The sequence below is a fragment of the Dama dama genome, chromosome 5 (assembly GCF_033118175.1).
Source record: "Dama dama isolate Ldn47 chromosome 5, ASM3311817v1, whole genome shotgun sequence".
Lineage (NCBI taxonomy): Eukaryota > Metazoa > Chordata > Mammalia > Artiodactyla > Cervidae > Dama > Dama dama.
In genome coordinates, this window is record NC_083685.1 from 121,576,200 (window position 1) to 121,595,421 (window position 19,222).

General features: G+C 47.9%; 1 protein-coding gene across 13 annotated transcripts in view; it reads right to left on the reverse strand.

Moving 5' to 3' along the window:
• CARD14 (caspase recruitment domain family member 14) overlaps positions 1–9,991 on the reverse strand; it is a 29,235-nt gene extending 19,244 nt beyond the window's left edge. For 4 of the 13 annotated variants that reach the window (XM_061144603.1, XM_061144602.1, XM_061144601.1 and 1 more), the window contains exons 1-4: positions 3,761–3,982; positions 2,345–2,466; positions 1,493–1,720; positions 155–292 (exon numbers count right to left, since the gene is read on the reverse strand). In XM_061144603.1, coding sequence (XP_061000586.1) covers positions 155–292; positions 1,493–1,703 — 349 coding nt within the window. In that variant the 5' untranslated portion in view covers positions 1,704–1,720; positions 2,345–2,466; positions 3,761–3,982. Of the gene's footprint in view, positions 1–154; positions 293–1,492; positions 1,748–2,344; positions 2,467–2,866; positions 2,886–3,760; positions 3,983–9,606; positions 9,753–9,843 lie in introns of those variants that run through there. The other 9 variants (XM_061144593.1, XM_061144598.1, XM_061144594.1 and 6 more) reach the window with 9 other exon arrangements.
• Between the last annotated feature and the right edge of the window lie 9,231 nt (positions 9,992–19,222).

Here is a 19,222-nt window from a genome sequence, read left to right on the forward strand (position 1 = left end):
CACCCCGACTAGGGTTAATGTGTGGGGGTCTCCTCACCCCCCACAGTCTGGTGGGTTGGTTGGAGCACGGGGACAGGAATGTCTGCCCAGTTTGGAACAGCCTACAGTCAAGGAGGGACACCGCCTCACTCCTGGTTATATCACCAGATCTCACCACTGAAGTTTGTGAAGTCCACGCTGGGCTGCAGCCCGGTGACCAGGGTGTAGACATCAGGGTTGTGGAACTTCAGGCTCTCCAGCAAGGCAATGGCCCCATTCTTGCCTCGAGTCTTTAGCAAATCCAACAAGTACCCTTGGGAGAGAGAACAGTCTTAGCTAGCCAGGTACTGGGTAGGCTTCCCATGAAGGAAGCAGAGTATAGCAGGATCGCGGCGGGGCGGGGAGGGGGTCATCCTTGCACATCTAGGAATCAGGAGGTCAAAGCAGTTTTCCAGGGTCGATTTACTACTTCCATGATGGTGGTCCGACTCGAAAGGGGTCAGGCTGATATTTATTGAGGAACTGCTACAACCCAAGTGCTAAGAGTTGAGAATAAAAGACTCAAAAGGATAATCGTTGCTCTCCAGACCTCTCCCAGGTGTGTTGTGGACACATGCAGACACACATATACAAAGCAGGTGGGAGGAAATAAGCAAATAGCAGTGCCCCCAGGGTCCAGTCCCAGAGAGGCTCGGGCCTTCCAAGCCCACCTAGATCCCATCACTCTCAGCTTGAATTAGTAGCTTGAATTAATTTCTCCCCTATGTAATGGTCATAAGGCAACAGGCACAAATAGTATCATATTGACAGCTACCACTTTCTGCCTGTTTTTGAAGGCCCAGGCTTTGAGATGAGTATCTGATAAAGAGTAACTCATTCCATTCTCCTAACAACTTCATATGATGAAGCTTTCCTGTTTTTGAATGAATAAACACAGCTAGTCAGACAATCAGAATCAGCTCCAAAGACATCTGGAGTGGGTTGAGTTGTGGCCCCCAAAGTTATGTCCACTCAGAAGCTGCCAATGGGACCTTGTTCGGAAAAGGCTTTGCAGATGTAATTAAGGTAAGGATCTCAAGAGGAGGTCCTCCTGAGTTATACAGGTAGGCCTTAAATCCAATCACAAATGTTCTTATAAGAGACAGAAGAGGAGAAGACAGAAAGAAGGCCATGTGATGATAGAAGCAGAGATTGGAGTGATGTAGTCACAAACCAAGGATGCTGGGGCCACCAGAAGCAGAAAAAGGCAAAAAGTTTTGCCTTCAGAGGAGTTCAGCCCTTCTGACACCTTAATTTCAGGCTTTTGGCCTCCACAGTGTGAAAGAAGATATTTCTGCAGTTTTAAGCCACCCAGTTTGTGGTCATTTGTGGTGGCATTTCTGGGGCACTAACCCAGTCCCATGGCTTGACCTCAGGTCACCTCAAGGTCCTGCGCTCCCTCCCCTCACAGGGGCTTTCCCAGTGCCACCTGCGCTGAGCTGGCTCTGCAGTGGGCTGGGACACAGGTCCTCACCGACTCTCATGGCTGAGTTGTTGAACCTGGGGCTGTGCAGCACCTCTTCCTCGTCCAGCTGGTCCAGCACCTTGGCCTGGCGCAGGTAGGGAGTGAGACGGCTGGGGCAGATGCTGCGTACGATCCTGCAGCGGTGGTCCTCCATCATCTCCCACAGCACCTCCTCGTCCAGGGAGGTCAGCGAGGAATCCGTGCGGCACAGCTCCGCCATGGCCCAGCCTCAGCACTCTGGATGGGAAGGGTGGCCACGGAGGGCTGGGGTCAGAGAAACACAGCTTCCTGTCCAGGAGGTCTTTCCATCGAAAGCCTCTTCCCCAAGTCAGCAGTAGAGAGGAAATGACCAATTCAGAGAGGTCATGACACCTGCTCCGGCCCGGGTGTCCTATGACCAGCAGGAGGATCCTGTCCATCCTTATTGTTGATATCAAGTCAATTCCTCAACCAGGAGCAGAGCAAGCAGAACAGGGTTTCTTTTGGATTCAGGAGCCTGGATTTGCCTTTAAATCTCAGGAAGCTGCCCCTGGCCTGGAGAATGGGTGTACTGAATGAGGGTGACATTACAAACTAGATGGATGGGGGTTTCCCTGGCGGTTCAGTGGTTAAGACTCTGTGCTCCCAATGCAGGGGGCCCAGGTTCAATCCCTGGTCAGGGGACTAGATCCCACATGCCACAACTAAAGACGCTGCATGCTACAGCTAACACCTGGTGCAGCCAAATAAATAAAAAATAAAATAAAAATCTGTCTCATTGAAAAAATAAAACAAATCAGATGGATCTAGAACATGAATTCTTAACAGGTGTGACAGAGCCCCCAAGGGGTCAAAAACTGATTCTTGAGCAAAAATTCTTACTCTTCTGTGTACTGGAGTGGGTTGCCGTTTCCTCCTACAGGGGATCTTCCTGACCCAGGGATCGAACCCAGGTCTCTTACGTCTCTTGCTCTGACAGGCAGGTTCTTTACCACCAGCGCCACCTGGGAAGCCCATATAAAGCACAGATGTGCATAAATAGACAGTATATCTGTGAGGTTAATATCTCATGAAAGGGTGATTGGGGAAAGGGGAGAGACAATCGCATCCAAGCACAAGACCTTGTGTTAAGAGGACCTCAGAGGACCTCCTGCCCAGACTGCCAGCCACAGAACCCACCCCAGACTTGGCTTTGTAATGAGTCACCTCCACAGGAGTGCCCCCACCCGAGCCCCTCTCCTCCCTCCAGCCCTGGCACAAAGTCACTAGCCCACTGATCCATCTAAATACTCTAAGATGCTTTTAACCTGCGGCCTGTTTTAAGCATCTTAAAAAAGTCCTGCAAATGATCTAAAATATCCATACACCAGTCACACAGATTCAACCCATCTTAACACTTTGTACCTGGTCTCCTTTTTAAGGACACACAGTTAGAGACAGCCCAGTTCTGTTGTCTCCAGGTCCTGTCCCTCACTCTCTTCCTGCAGGTAACTTCTGGACCATGTGCTGCGTATGAGTGTGTCTAAAATAACACAGGGCATCTTGCCATGTGCCCCCGGGAACCCCATAAACAGTGTGGTGCTGGGCATGGCTCTATACTCAGTCTGTTTATTTTTTTGTTGTTTATTTTTGCCACACCACATGGCTTGTGGGATCTTAGTTCCCCCATCAGGGATCAGATCTGGGTCCATGGCAGTGATAGCCCAAGTCTTAACCACTGGATAGCCAAGAAAGTCCCTCAGCCTGTTTTTTGAGGTTTAGCAAATGGATACATGCAGCTTGATATATTTTTAAACTGTGTACTGAATTCAGTTATACTAAGAAACCACAGTCGGTGCTCCTGTGGATGGACCTTAGGTTGTTTTGCCTTTTTGTCCAACACACATAGTGCCACAGTGACTGTAACCTTGGGCACAGGTGGGAGAGTTTCTCTCAGACCTGAGAGTTCCTATGATTTGGTTCTTTCCATTTGGAATGGCAAGGTGGAGCAGCTGGAGTCAAATACCTGTATTTTAAAAAAAGCTTTTGGCTGTACCACACGACATGTGGGATCTTAGTTTCTCGACCAGGGATTGAACCTGCCCCCCTGCTTGGAAACTCAGAGTCTTAACCACTGGGCCACCAGGGTAATCCCTCAAATACCTCTTGAAGAGGTCTATACATGAAAAATGCTTGAAAACCAGAGCAAATCAACCCTTGTAAACTAAGAAAACAAGGAGATGGTCACTGGATGGTCCTATCCCCATGGACAGCCCCCTACAGTCCACACGAGGGGCCCCGTCTTTAGCGAGGACTCACCAAAAACTGCTCACATTCGTTTTTGCAGGCACTCCTCGCGGTGGGATGGGATCCCGGGTCCCCTCTGAGGCCAGATGTGGTGCTGGCAGGACGGGCCTGGGCGAGAAAAGCCTGAAAACCCGTGCTAAGATGATCTCATATCTATCTCAAGTCACATGACTTGCACAGAAACTCGAGTTTCGGCACCAAAGACTAATGCAAGGGGGGAGAAAAGCAAACTGTTCCAGGAAACAATTCGACAGATCTTTGATCCCTACCATTTGCTCAGGAGCTATAAAAGCTTCCTTGGGGCTTGGAAGCAGGCTTGTAGAAGGAAGGCGAGCTTTGAACCCTAGGAGACCAAGGAGAGTGCGCAGGTGCAATAGTCACACAGTGTGTTTTTGTCACCAGGGGGCCTGACTCCACTGATACCCTTCCCCTAGGTCTTGTACTCAGAAGGAGGGATATGCCGACAGTTGTGGGTGGGAAAGGGGCGCGGGGATCTCACTGGTTGAGGAAGAAGAGGGAGCAAGCCAAGAATAGGAGTCCTGCCCTTAGGTGGTTCATTCCTGGTTTCTTCAGGGAACAGTTGATGGATGCTTAGGAATCAGGGTTTTATAGGTTGAACTGTGTCCATGAATCAGGGTTTTATATGTTGAAGTCCTCACTTCCAGTACCTGTGAAAGTGGTTTTATTTGGAAATCATGGCAGATGTGATCAAGATAAAGTTATCAGGGTGGGGCCTTGAATCCCTTATGACTTAGTGACCATATAAGAAGAGAAGCGATCCAGAGACAGACTTACAGGGAGAAGTCATGTGACAACCAAGGCAGAGATCAGAGCAATGCGCATAGAAGCCAAGGGTCACCAAGGATTGCGAGCAACACCCAAGGCTCAGAAAAAGGCATTGAGCAGATTCTCCCTGAGACCTTCAGATGGAGTCTGGACCTGCTGGCACCTGGATTTTGGATTTCTGGTCTTCAGAACTCAGGGCAAATACATTTCTGTCATTTTAAGCCATGCGGTGTGGTAATTTATTATGGCAGCCTTGGGAAACAAATACACACGCACAAAGGGAATTTGGAAACTGGCTCAAGTCCTGGAGTGCCCGGCCATGTCCAAGCAGTCAACTACACACTTGAATGGAAGGCTCGCGAGCTCCTGGGATCTCTACCCAGTAGAAGTCTGCATCTCTTTGGTGTGGCTCTTCAAATCAGGATGACCTACCTTGCATCAGGACCAGCTGTGCAATCCACAGAGCCCAGTACAAAATGAAAATATGGGCCCCTAGTTTAAAAAGTTTCCAGAAGTTCTAGACAGTGACAGCAGAGCATTAGACCAAGCACAGGGTCCTAGGAACAGGTTACATCCATGAAGCTGGCCCTGATTTGCATGATCAAGGGGTCTCCAAGCCCTCATTATGTAATTTATGCCTAAATTCCTATCTCAAACAAGTGATTCTCTTGTGATGATCAAAGCCCTTCTGTAAGGTTCTCTTTTAGATGTTGCTGGGGGAATAAGCATTCACTTCTTGGCACCTAGAGGTGGGTGGGCTTGTCAAGAGATGGAGGGCCAAATGAGATGCACCTTCTCCATGGCTGCCAGACTGGTGACTTGGGGCCAGGACAGGCTTCTAACTGTTCAACCACTCAAGGACCCAGGACAGAGGATAAACTCCAGGAGCAGTCCTTCCTAGCCCCATCCAGCCCTGCCTCAGAAGGCAATAGTCTTTGTTTTCTCAGGCCCTGCCTGTCCTTCTGGAAACCAGGTGTGGCAGCAATAATACATCAGGTGCCCGGCCCCAGTGCTTGGCCAAAGGAGGCTGGGCCTGAGGCACCTGACAGCCCTGCGCCCCCAGCCAAGCTCCCATCCCCTGCCCCGGAGGCCCCGATAGGGCTGAGTGCTTCTGCCCTCAGCCGGTTTGTGTTTCCTGCCGGCTTCCTCCGTTCCACCCCTGTGTGTGCATGTTTAGTTGCTTTAGTCATGTCCAACTCATTGTGACCCCATGGTCTGTAGCCCAACAGGCTGCTCTGTCCATGGGATTTCCCAGGCAAGAATACTGGAGCGGGTTGCCATGCCCTCCTCCAGGGAATCTTCCTGACCCAGAGATTAAAGCTGTGTCTCTTGCATCTCCTGCACTGGCAGCATTGGCAGATTCTTTACCACCAGTGCCACCTGGGAAGCCCCCCCATTCCACCCCTACACTGGGTTAGTCCAGTATCCTGTTCCCCTCAGTCAACCCCTGTGGTACACGGGTGCCAAGGTGCCTAGGCAAGGGCTTCCCCTTGCGGCTTCTCAGATGACAACCTCGTGAGTGCTGCAGCTCTCACCATGTCCAGTGCAAAGGCTCCGGGTCAGAGTCCACACATAGAACCAGTCCAAATGGGAAAGGTGCTGAATGAAGAAACTCACAGAGTCTCTCTTTGAGAGCCTCGCAAAATGAGTCAAAAAATGTAAACAAACAAACAAGAACAACAACAACAAAAATCCGCAGCCGCAAAATACAAACAATGGAAAGGTAAACAAGTTTCTCCCCAAAGTTTTGAGAAATGTTGGAATATTAGATGAGCCCCCAAATGGATGAAGTGGTGCCCAGGGGCTCAGGACTGTCAGTGACAGAACCACATCTCAACGGAAGCATGTAGATTTTATAAAGTCTCTACCTCGTCATGGTTTTCATGATCTCTTAACTTTAGTGGGAATTTTTAAAGAAGTAATGGTTCTTGGAAACGTTTATACTGCATTTAGCAATTCAATCATAATCTTAAACGTAAGTAAAGTTACAATCTTGCTTTGAAAACAGGTGGGGACTTCCCTAGTGGTTCAGTGGTTAGGATTTTGCCTTCTAATGCAATAGGTTCAGGTTCAATTCCTGGTCAGGAAGCTAAGATTCCAAATGCCTCCTGGCCAAAAAACCAAAATATAAAACAGAAGCAATATTGTAACAAATTCAACAGACACTTTAAAAATGGTCCACATTAAAAAAATGTGTAACATGATCTCATGTTTATGGAATGATGTCAGTGTGTCTGTCTCTCTAGCACTCCCTCAATCTATATTTTAGTTCATCCATCCATCTAATCTGTCCATCCTTCTCTCATTTGGGGTGTGTGTGTGTGTGTGTGTGTGTGTGTGTGTGTGTGTGTGTGCACGCACACACACATATGCGCACTCGAATGTGTGGGAGAGAAAGAAAAAGAGAAAGATGGAGAGAGAGAAATACAAAGAGACAGAGAGACAGAAACAGAGAAACAAGAAAGAGACACAGAAAGAGAGCAGGTAGATTCTGGAATGCTGTTCACTGATGCTATTTGTGGTGGTAGAATTTTAGGAAATCGTTTTTTTTTAATTGATTAAACTTTTTAGAATGAGCCTAGGTTCAATAAAAACCATAAACTCATTATTTCAGAAAATAATCAATTCAGTTGATCAAACAGAGAAGGAAATTATCACAGATAAGGTGCCCATCAGTCCCAGAGCACCCGGGACACTTCTTGCCTAAACATGATTCTCCATGGCACCCCCCATTTCTCTCTCAAAATGACACAGTTCAGGTGACCAACGATCACAGACTAGCAGAGGCATCCCCTCTTTTGCTTTCCCTCAGTTCTAGGAGGAAGGGCCAACCCTTGTGTGCCGGGCACAGAGGGAATGGGAGCAGACCAGGATGGCAGGTGCTGGCTGAAATAACTTCTGGAAAAGGCTGGGACATGGGGAAAGAAGACTTGGTTGGCTCAGTTCTGCCTCAATGGGGAAGGAAACTGCTTCTTAACCCCCAAACAGGATTTCTTAACCTTCTACTTCATAAAGAAGAGTGGAGCACATTTATAAAATCTTGTGTTTCCCCACAAATTTCTTATAAAATATCCATCTTAATACAAATCGAGCCTGAGCCTGAAGGTTCAAAAACAGATGAGAAATAAATACACCAGCCCTGAATAATGACCCTAAATGCACTCCTTTGATTGGAGTTAATGGCCTGGATTAGTTGGCTCAAAGGAGACAGTGACCAAAAAACTTGGGCTCATGGAATATTGACTTCTATTTTTAGCCAATTACACCCTGGTGTGCTGTCTGGTATTATACAGTATAGTCACCAAGGGTTGGGGCCGGGGGCGGGGGGTTGCCTCTCCAGATTGCAGCTCAAACTCTGGGAGCTCCAGATCCCCAGGTCTCCGTGGATGCCCTGTTGACAGGGACTCGCTGGAAGCCTTCCCAAGGCTGGGTCATAGTGGGTGACACGCTCCAGTCCTGGGAGCACCTTCTGGCTCAACTGCCACTCCTGCCCCCGCATGCCCATAGCATTGTAGGACTCCCAATGACTGTCTGTCTGTTCAGAGAATCCCACTTCCACCAAAGGGATCTCGGAAAATCAGGGCCAGCTCAAGCGACAAGCTGCCTTACCAGAACAGCTGAAGACAGACCTCTCTGGGACTCTCTAAACCTCAAGCAACTGCCCCTGACTCCTGGGGCCCATCAGCCACCCCAGGGTGTGCGTATAAGTAGGTATAATCGAGTAGAAGCCATGCTAGTCCTTGCTTCATGCAGTGAAGCAGCTTAAGACAGGTCCCTAAACGGGAATTTAAAAGGTGGGAGTTTCCTGGCAACTTAGCCTCAACGTAAATAGGGGTTAGTTCTAACAGTAAAGAAAATTTAGCTCAGAGATCCTTAAGGATAGTTTAAACTCTATAAAATCCTCTTTTAACCCTACAGTAATTCTAGAGGGAGTCTTAAATCACAAGAGCCCTAAGCCTCTAAGATGTGGGTCCTCCTATTTCCCCATGTCAATATTCTTCTCATAGCCCAGTGCACAGATTCTTGCCTGCCTGTGAAGTAGGGGAGAAGGAGCAGTGAACACATACATGTACACGCATATACACACATACACAGAGGCACATGCAGGACTCCAGAATAGGAGGAGTGGGTGAGAGGAAGCTTAAGGGAATTGATGACCCACAAACATGGTGAGTGAGGCAGAAGGTCACCAAACACAAATGGGGTGCTCCCTTGCACCCCTCAGCTAACATCCCACACCAAAGAGTCATTGTAAATTTCTGGCTTTGCCCTTACCACCAACAGGAAGCAGTTGGTCTTACTTTATTTGTTGTTGTTGTTTAATCGCTGAGTTGTGTCCAACTCTTTTATGATCCCATGGACTGTTGCTTGCCAGGCTCCTCTGTCCATGGGATTTCCCAGGTAAGACTACTGGAGTGGATTGCCATTTCCTTCTCCAGGGGATTTTCCTGACCCAAAGATAGAACCTGCATCTCCTGCATTGGCAGGAGGATTCTTTACCACTGAGTCACGATGGAAGACCTGGTCTTACTTTACATCTGAATTTAGAAACCTTCCTTTTCTTTCATCCTGGGCAATGACGCTGAGATAAGAGTACTAAATAGAACACTTCTTTCATCCAGCATGGCCTGTATTTTCTTAGGTGGTACTTAGCAGCCAGAAGATGTTTAAGTAATTTAACCAAACAAAATGCAACGAGCTGATTTCTCCTCTTGTTCTCAAACCTGGCACACCTCCATGCCTTATAAGGAGGAAGCCAGCCCTTCCCATTCCCCCCTGCCCCACAAACAGCTCTTGGATCCCATGCCTGTCCTGTCCACCCTCCCTGGGTATGCTGACCTGCTCTCCTAGAGGTAGACCCTGTACACTTGCCTTTGTCGTCCCTGAGAAGCGATAGCTGACCGGCTACAGTCTCACCTGAGTAGCAGCAGCAGCAGCAGACAAGCAGGTTTGACAGGTGCATCTGTCTGGGCCCTGCCTACAGAAGCAGCACCTCACTCAAGCCTACACGTATCACTGAAACTCCAATACGTTCCCACAGCAGGGAGGATGGGTATGAAGGGTGTGTTTACCTTTTTCAGAACCACAGGAACCTTCCGAGAACTGCCTGTGCATCTGGTCAACCCACAGAAGGTGGTGGTTGAGAAGATGATGAAAAATCTTGGGGTGGATGGAATCTTCCATATGAATAGTCAGCCCATAATTCTCCAGAAAGATCCTAGGAAGTTTAGGGTAAACTCACATTAGCAATTCTGGGAAGTATCTAAACAGTCCTAATAGATCCATCTAAAATCAACATGGATACTTACTACTTAGATTCAAGTGAAAGTCTTAGTTCTTCTATGTTAAGATGTATCCAGAATCGGATCACTCTTGCCATTTGTACTGCTGTGATCTGATCAGTGCCTACCAGGACGGCTGCAATGACCTCCTAGCTACTTTCTCCATGCCCCTCATAGTGAGTTCTCAACACAGCTGGCAGAGCCTCCTGTGTTGCTAGAGGATGAGTCAGGTTGTATCATTTCCTTTGCTCAAATTTCCAATCCTCAAGTCCTCACCCCGCCCCACATGCTAGGGCCTGATTTCCTGGTGCTTGCTAATCTCATTAGCATTCACCTGCTCCTCATATGGGGCCTCCTTGCTAGTCTTGGATGGCTCCAGGCACATGCCAGCCCCAGGGCCTTTGCACCTGCTATTCCTTCTGTCTGCGGCGCTCTTTTTTTCACCTCTTTCAGGACTTCACTCAAGGGCCACCTTCCCAGAGAGGGTTTTCCAGCCACTCTGTTTAAAATCATAGACTTCCCACACTACTTCCCCTCCCCATTTCCCTGTTTCATTTTTCTCTATTGGCCTCACTGCTCCCTGACATACTATATATTCTAGTTATTTATCTGTTTTTTGCCTGACTCTCTATGAAAAGCCTGACCCAGAGGACAAGAATTCTTTCCTTTCATTTTTCCTGCTGTGTCCTCACTCTGAGCGATGCTCCATGAATACTAGTTGGGTGAATAAATAAACATTGGGTGCCTGGTTCACACTGATGCAGATGATAGACAAGTAAGAAGAGACAAACATAGTTTCAGGGCCTATGAGTAACAGGGATCTTGAGGGTCATCCTCCTGACCAGGCAGGTTCCGAAGGTCACACAGTTAATTGATGGAGAGACAGCAACCAGAACCCAAGACTCCTCCTCCTGGTGAGTATGAGAGCTGGACTGCAGCCACTCAGGGCAGAGCAGGTAAGAACACAGATCTGAGTTCAGACAAGGACACAAGTTCTTGGGTCAGAGTCCCAACCCTGCTGCACATCAGCTAACCTCTGGGTCAGACTATTTAAACTCCTAAGTCTCAACTTTTTTATTTTTCCAGTGGAGAAAAATAGCAGTGGCTCCTGCTCATGGTGGGAAAGCACTTCTCTCCATGCCTGGTGCACAGAAAATTCTAGATAGTTATAAAAAAATGTCAAAATGTTGTCCTTCCAAGTAAAAGAGGCAGCCGGCTGATGGTATTAAGGTGGCTAAAGCCTCACTAAACCTCTGTTGAAAACAGGAATTCCTCGAGTTACAAGAACAGAATTGAGGAAGCCCCAGGCCCCCTAGGACTGTGAGCTTTCTGAAGGCAAAAACCATTTCTTAGTCACCACAGAGGCATCAGGAGGATCTGACTAAGAGTTATTCTGTATGACACGAGACCCTAGCTGGGTACACACTTCTAGGGTCAACCAGGTGGCACTTTGGTAACCCGGTTCAGTGGGAAGAGCATCTCCTGGAGGAATTCCCAAGGGCTGGGAGGCACCAGGAAAGCCCCACCTGGTGAGCAGGGCCCAGGGCAGCGATCAAGAAAGGAGCAAGGAGTGAGAAACAGACAGACATTGTGAATGTCCTGGTAGCTCTGTGGAGGGCCTCTGGGTGTCACCTTATCCACAGAATGTAGGGAGTTGTGGGGGGTGTTCTGGGTTTGCCTTGTAACGGAGATGCTGGAACCAGGTGCTACAGGAAGGGCCCTGTAAGAACAAAGGGCAGGTTCACAGCGCAGAGCACCCAAAGACAGGGCTTCAGGTTTAAGATAGGGACCTCCAGCCCGGCACCCTGCATGGGTAGCAGCCGAATGGATGACAAGGGCATCGTAAGTGGAGGGAAGAGATGCCTCTTTGCTCTTCAAGCTAATGCTCAGGAGGACCCCAGGGCTTCTGTGGTTTTGGCTGTACCAGGTCTTACTTGTGGCTCAAGGGATCTTTATGGCTGTGTGTGGGATCCAATTCCCTGACCAGGGATCAAACCCAGGCCCTTGCGTTGGGAGTGTGCAGGCTTAGCCACTGGACTACCAGGGAAGTCCTGACCCCAGGATTTCTACTGAGGCATTCTAAGCAGGTTTTCAACAGGTGAACCGGCCATCTGAGCAGGCATCTAGGGCTGGGCTGAGTGTGGCTCAAAGGCCTCCGTGTGGGAGCACGGACCCCTCACCCCCACCCTGGCCCTCATCAATGCACAGCATGGGCCAGGGGAAATCAGGAAGCAGCAGTTTTCACAGGCACAGCTGACACTGCTCATTGCCTGCTTCTTTCTCATATTTGAACACGCAACTGCCTACCTAGCAGTTTCCTGGATCCCTAGGCATCTCAGATTTAACTCACGGAAATCAAATCATTCTTTTTTTTTCCCCATCTTAGAGTGGGGTCATGCTAAATTGCCCAGGCTGGAGTGCAGTGGTTATTCACAAGCTCAGTCCCACTACTGACCAGCAGAGGAGTTTTGACCTGCTCTGTTTCTGACCTGGGCCAACTCACCCCTCCTTAGGCAACCAGGTAGTCCTTTGCTCTCAAGAGGTCACGATATTGATGCCAAATTTAGTGTGGACACTGTATAGGCATAATGTGTTACAGCTCAGAACTCCTGGGCTCAAGCACAGATATATTTTTTAAAAATGTTTGTTAATTGAGGTGAAATTCACTAACATAAAATTAACCATTTTAAAGTGAACAGTTCAGTGGCATTTAGTGCATTCACAATGCTCTGCAACCATTTCCTCTATTGAGTTCTAAAACATTTTTTCACTCCAAAAAAACAAAACAAAACAAAAGCCCTATGTCCATTAAGCAGCTCCTCCCTCACTCCCTGGCAACCACCAAATTGCTTTCTGTCTCCATTCAGTTCAGTTCAGTCGCTCAGGCATGTCTGACTCTTTGCAACCCCATGGACTGCAGCACGCCAGGCCTCCCTAGCTATCACCAGCTCCGAGAGTTTATTCAAACGCATGTCCATCGAGTTGGTGATGCTATCCCATCATCTCATCCTCTGTCATCCCCTTCTCCTCCCATCTTCAATCTTTCTCAGCATCAGGGTCCTTTCAAATGAGTCAGTTCTTTGCATCAGGTGGCCCAAGTATTGCAGTTTCAGCATCAGTCCTTCCAGTGAGTATTCAGGGCTGATTTCCTTTAGGATGGACTGTAGGATAGACTGGTTGGATCTCCTTGCAGTCCAAGGGACTCTCAAGAGTCTTCTCCAACACCAGAGTTTAAAAGTATCAATTTGTCGGCAATTCTTTGGCACTCAGCTTTCTTTGTAGTCCAACTTTCACATCCATACATGACTACTGGAAAAACTATAGCTTTGACTAGACAGACCTTTATTGGCAAAGTAATGTCTCTGTTTTTTAATATGCTGTCTAGGTTAATATGCAGTTCATGGGGTCGCAAAGAGTTGGACACAACTGAGCAACTGAACTGAACTGAACTAGGTTGGTCATAATTTTTCTTCCAAGAAGCAAGCGTCTTTTAATTTCATGGCTGCAGTCACCATCTGCAGTGATTTTGGAGCCCCCCAAAATAAAGCCTGTCACTGTTTCCACTGTTTCCCAATCTATTTGCCATAAAGTGATGGGACCAGATGCCATGATCTTAGTTTTCTGAATGTTGAGTTTTAAGCCAACTTTTTCACTCTCTCACTTTCATCAAGAGGCTCTTTAGTTCTTCTTTGCTTTCTGCCATAAGGGTGGTGTCATCTTGTCTCTATGGACTTGCCTATTTGGGACATTTCACATCAATGGAATCATACACATGTGACCTTGGAGGTCTGGCTTCTTTCATACAGCATAATGGCTAAAAAATATCCCATCATGTGGATGGACCACGTTGTGTTTATTCATTCATTTGTTTTGTGGACCCTGGGTTGTTCCCACCTTTTGGCTGCTGTGAGTCCTGTGGCTATGAACACATGGGCATATGCTTGCTTGATCTGCTGGTTTTGCCCATGGCTTCCCCATCTCATGATGGTACCCATCCAGATGCTCACACCTGAAACCCAGGAGTCAATCTTCGTTCATTAAACCCTAACAGCCCCCTCTATCCCATATGTCGCTCCCTGTCCAGAATATCACCTGGGCCCTCCTCTCACATCTTTACTGCATCATCTCCAGCAACCACTACTGCCTCTCCAGTGGGGCCCCAGCTCTCAGCCCTTCTCTGGCTCCTTAAAACCAATCTCTTAACCTCTGGCTGCAGCCAGGCCATCTTTCTACACTTGACCTTAGCCAAAAGAGTGAGAAGTGATGAGCCAGTTCACCTTCCCAAACTGGTTATCAGAATGAGTCCTCTCCCCGCAAAGAATGACCATCCTGAAGGGGCTCCTATGGCAACCATGATGCATTTAAAGTCTGTTTCATAATCTATTGTTGCTGTTGTTCAGTCACTAAGTTGCATCTCACTCTTTGTGACCCCATGGACTACAGCACACCAAACTTTCTTGCCTTTCGTTATCTCTCAGAGTTTGCTCAAACTTATGTCCATTGAGTTGGTGATGCTACCCATCCATCTCATTCTCTACCACCCCCTTCTCCTACCCTCAATCTTTCCCAGCATCAGGGTCTTTTCAAATGAGTCAGATCTTCAAATCAGGTGGCCAAACACTGGAGCTTCAGTTTCAGCATCAGTTCTCCCAGTCAATATTCAGGGTTGATTTCCTTTGGGATTGACTGGTTTGATCTCCTTGTAGTCCAAGGGACTCAAGAGTCTTCTCCAACACACGGTTTGAAAGCATCAATATTTCGGTGTTCAGCCTTCAGGTGGCACTAGTGGTAAAGAACACGCCTGCTAATGCAGGAGACATAAGAGATGTGGGTTCAATCCCTGGATTGGGAAGCTCCCTTAGAGGAGGGCATGGCAGTCTGCTCCAGTATTCTTGCCTGGAGAATCCCATGAACAGAGGGGCTTGGTGGGCTACAGTCCATAGCATCACACAGAGTCAGACACGACTGAAGCAGCTTAGCATGCAAATTTCTTTATGGCCCAAATCTCACATCCATACATGACTACTGGAAAGACCATAACTTTGACTATACAGACCGTTGTCAGCAAAGAGATGTCTCTGCTTTTTAATATGCTGCCTAGGTTTGTCATAGCTTTTCTTCCAAGGAGCAAGTGTTTTTTAATCTCATGGCTGCAGACATCGTTTGCAGTGATTTCGGAACCCAACAAAATAAAGTCTGTCACTGTTTCCACTTTTCTCCCTTCTATTTGCCATGTAAGTGATGGGACCAGATGCCATGATCTTAGTTTTATTTTTTAATGTTGAGTTTTAAGCCAGCTTTTTCACTCTCCTCTCTCACCCTCATCAAGAGGCTCTTTAGATCCTCTTCAATTTCTGCCATCAGGGTGGTATCATCTGCATATCTGAGATGGTTGATATTTCTCCTGGCGATCTCGATTCCAGCTTGTGATTCATCCAGCTCAGCCTTTTGCATGATGTACTTTGCATACAAGCTAAATAAGCAGGGTGACAATATATAGCCTTGATGTATTTCTTTCCCAATTTTGAACCAGTCCATTGTTCCATGTCCAGTTCTAACTATTGCTTCTTGACCTGCATACAGGTTTCTCAGGAGGCAGGTAAGGTGGTTTGGTATTCCCATCTCTTTAAGAATTTTCCAGAGTTTGTTGTGATCCACACAGTCAAAGGCTTTCAAATAGTCAATGAAACAGATGTTTTTCTGGAATTCTCTTGCTTTTGCTATGATTCAAAGGATATTGGCAATTTGATCTCTGGTTCCTCTGCTTTTTCTAAACCCAGCTTGTACATCATAGTCTATAAGACATTTTATGATCTGGCTCAGCTCACCCCTTCTCCTACTCTCCCTCTGGCCCACATTCTGGATTCTGTAACCAGGCTGGCTTTCTGTCCCTTGATTGTGCCAATCCCCTGTTCACCTGGCAGTCTCCACCCTACCTGTCCCTTGTTCCTGGAACCTGGGGTGTCACTGTGGCCACCTCTTCTCACAATTCACGTGGCACCTTCTTTCAGTCACCTGGTAAATCCATCACCCACTAACTCTGCTACTTTGCCTCATTTTATTTGAATCACAGTAATTAAAAAAACCTGTAACTGTCTTATTGCCCTTCTCTGGAACACAAGCTCTGTGAGAGCAGCACTATCTGTCCTGTTTACCGCTCAATCCAGCCACTGAAACAGCACCTGCATCAGGAAGGTGAGGCCAAAATGTCAGATGCCAGTCGTGTGGAGTCCCAGGTCTGGCTGGGTGGGGACCAGGTGGTGTTTAGCCGGATGCCCTGCCTGGCTGGGTGGGTTAGAGATGCTTGTGCCTACAAAGGAACAGTGTTTGCCATTTCATACCAGGTGATAGGTGCAGTTTCTGGTAGGAAGTTGCTCTTTGGGGATAGTCCCTAGGATCTGGGACATCAACTCCTGTGGTGATGACTCATGGAAACCTAGCCCAGCCCAGAAGCACTGCACCCAAACCTCCACCTGTCCCAGACAAGACAAGCTGCCTTGATCATCTACACCCTGAGTCCAATAAGGGTTCAGGGAAGAGGCAGGTAGGCTTCTCAGGTGCAGCTGCTCCTGCCCACCACTCTGGCGTGAGCTGGGTGTTTCTGTGTTCCTCCTGCCCTCTTGGCCTGGACATCCAGGCACACCACGCTGGAGCCCTGGGGACAAAATAGACACGGGCCAGCCCTCCTTGAGATTAGTCTAATCAGGTGAAATAAACTGCCTCCCCCAAATTTGGAGACTGTGGGATGGACAGAGGGCTGAGCCCTAACCTAACAGGCAGGTCCACCTGGATGACCACTAGCCCTGGGACAAAAGGCATGGTAAGCTATATAAATACAGTTTTTCAGGGACTGAGTGGGGCAGCTTTTACCCCTTGCTGTGTTGGAGGTTACTTTAACTTAGCAGGCTGGGCCTTAGTTTTCCCAGCAGTAAAATGGTTAAGACAATATATATGACTGCACTCTTTAGTTGAAATTGTGATGGAGGTTTCTGATAAGAATTGAAACATTAATCTGGACATCTAAGCAGTGAAATTATGTACTGACAGCTGAGCTGGGCTGTCAATTCCTGCTTTCAAAGTACAGTTTACTATTAACAACAGGACTTTGAACTGTGTGGGTAACATCTACAGTGTTTTGGATCATATACGACAATATTGATGTAGGTACCGAGAGACCAATAAGTCATCTTGTAAACATGTAAACTTGGGCTATCAATAATTACAGTACAGTGCTGGTAAATGTATTTTCTCTTCCTTATGATTTTCTTTTTTAAAAAAAATATTTATTTAGGCTGCACCAAGTCTTAGCTGCGGCACGTGGGATCTTTAGTTGCATCATGTGGGATCTATTTCCCTGATTGGGGATCTACCTTGGGCCCCTGCATTGAGAGCACAGAGTATTAGCCACTGGACCACCAGGGAAGTCCCCTATGATTTTCTTAATAACATTTTATCTAGCTTACTTTATTGTAAGAATACAGTGTATAATACATAGAAATACAATATGTGTTAAAGACTATATTATGGGTAAGGCTTCTGGTCAACAGTAGTTAAGTTTGCAGTAAGTCAAGTTATATTCAGATTTTCAAGTATACAGGGAGTTGGCGCCCCAACCCCCACGTTGCTCAAGGGTCAACTTGGGTGGAAGCTTTGGTGCAGCATAACATGCCTACGCAGAGCAAATATTTTAACAAGCATGAAGAGCCAGGCTTGTTCCAACACACTATTGCTTAGGTTATTCTCACCTTCTGGTGATAAAGCAAAGTGTGTTTCAGGGAATTTCCTGGTGGTCCAATGGCTAGGACTCTGCGCTTATACTGCAGGGAGTGGGTGGTTCCAGCATCCTCATCAGGCACATTTAAAAGATCAATTATATGGACATATTCATACCTCAGGGCAAGAGCGTCAGAAGTAAGACCCCCTTTACTTGTTTGCTGTCTGTGCGCTATGCCTAGTTGCTCAGTCATGTCCGACTCTGCGAATCCATGGACTGTAGCCCGCCAAGTTCCTCTCTCCACGGGGATTCTCCAGGTAAGAATACTGGAGTGGGTTGCCATGCTTTCCTCCAGGGATCTTCCCAACCCAGGGATCATTTGCTGTCAACATACTGCAAACCTATGCTTTCTACATGTGCCTGGTTTAGTGGATAAAATGATTACGTAGTTTTCACTAAATTAACCTTCACAAGAGGCCAGCAGTTCAAGCAGTTCTGGAAAGAGGCTGTGGATTAAAGATATGCCTAGTGATTGGAGGGGCTTCCTGGCTGGCTCAGCCATGAAGAATTCGCCTGCCAAACAGGTTCCATCCCTGAGTTGGAAGAAGAGCCTCTGGAGAAGGAAATGGCAGCCCACTCCGGTATTCTTGCCTGGGAAATCTAATGGACAGAGGAATCTGGCTGGCTACAGTTCATGGGGTCGCAGAGTCGGACACGACTTCGTGACTAAACCACCAGAGTGATGTGAGGCAAGCAAACAATGGTAAAGGACAGAGCTGGCACCTAGGCAAGTGTTAAGTTTCACAAAGTTAAAGACGCTATTCTTACACGACACAGATGAACCCGCGGCAGGTAGTGACGGTGGTTCAGAAGCTGATTCTGAGCAGCCGGATTCTTAGAGGCACTTAGAGAAGTTTAGGGTAAGATGCCATAACTGGTAATACTCTACAGGGCAACCGAAAGCCATCACCTCCAGGGCCATCTTTTCTGCAGGGCGGGATTTATTAGCGCCTCCATCAGACACGCGGAATACAGGGACTCAAAGAACAAGGCGACGCAGTCCAGGGTCACCCGACCAGTCCTGGAGGCCCTGGTGCTGGGGACATTCTCAAAAACCTTACTCTCCCACATTCGACCCCGGGTAGGAGCTTTTTCATTAGCAGGTTAAAAACCTGCCTGGGGTTGGGATGGGGGTGGGGGGTGTGGTTAAAGTGAGAGCTGACAAGCAGCAGTTAGATTCCAGATTTTTCAAAAGCAGACGATGTACAGTGGGGATTTCCATCAGAAGGCAGTGATAACGAGTAATAACGCGTGGGCCAGTGCAGGGTTGGGGACGTGCGCCCAAGTTCCCATTCGAAGCAGGGCCACCAGGGGGATTTCGCCCGGAGTACGGGGGTACTGGCTCGGTCTGCAATCCCGTCTGCAGGGGCTACAGGTTTACGGTCCCGCACAGAGAATCCGGGAAACGCGGGGCGGGAGGGAAACCAATTCAGCCCGAGAGCCCACCCAACAGGGCCCCACGCGGTAGGCTCCTCGGCGCCCCGCTACCTCCGCACCGATTAATCTTAGGAGTGAGTAGAGTTTGGCCCTGTGAGATCCTACGCGAGCCGCAGCACCGCCTCCCTTTTCACGTGACCAGGAACGCCCCGCCCCTTCCTAGGCCTGGCCTCGACGCACGCTCGTACGCACGCG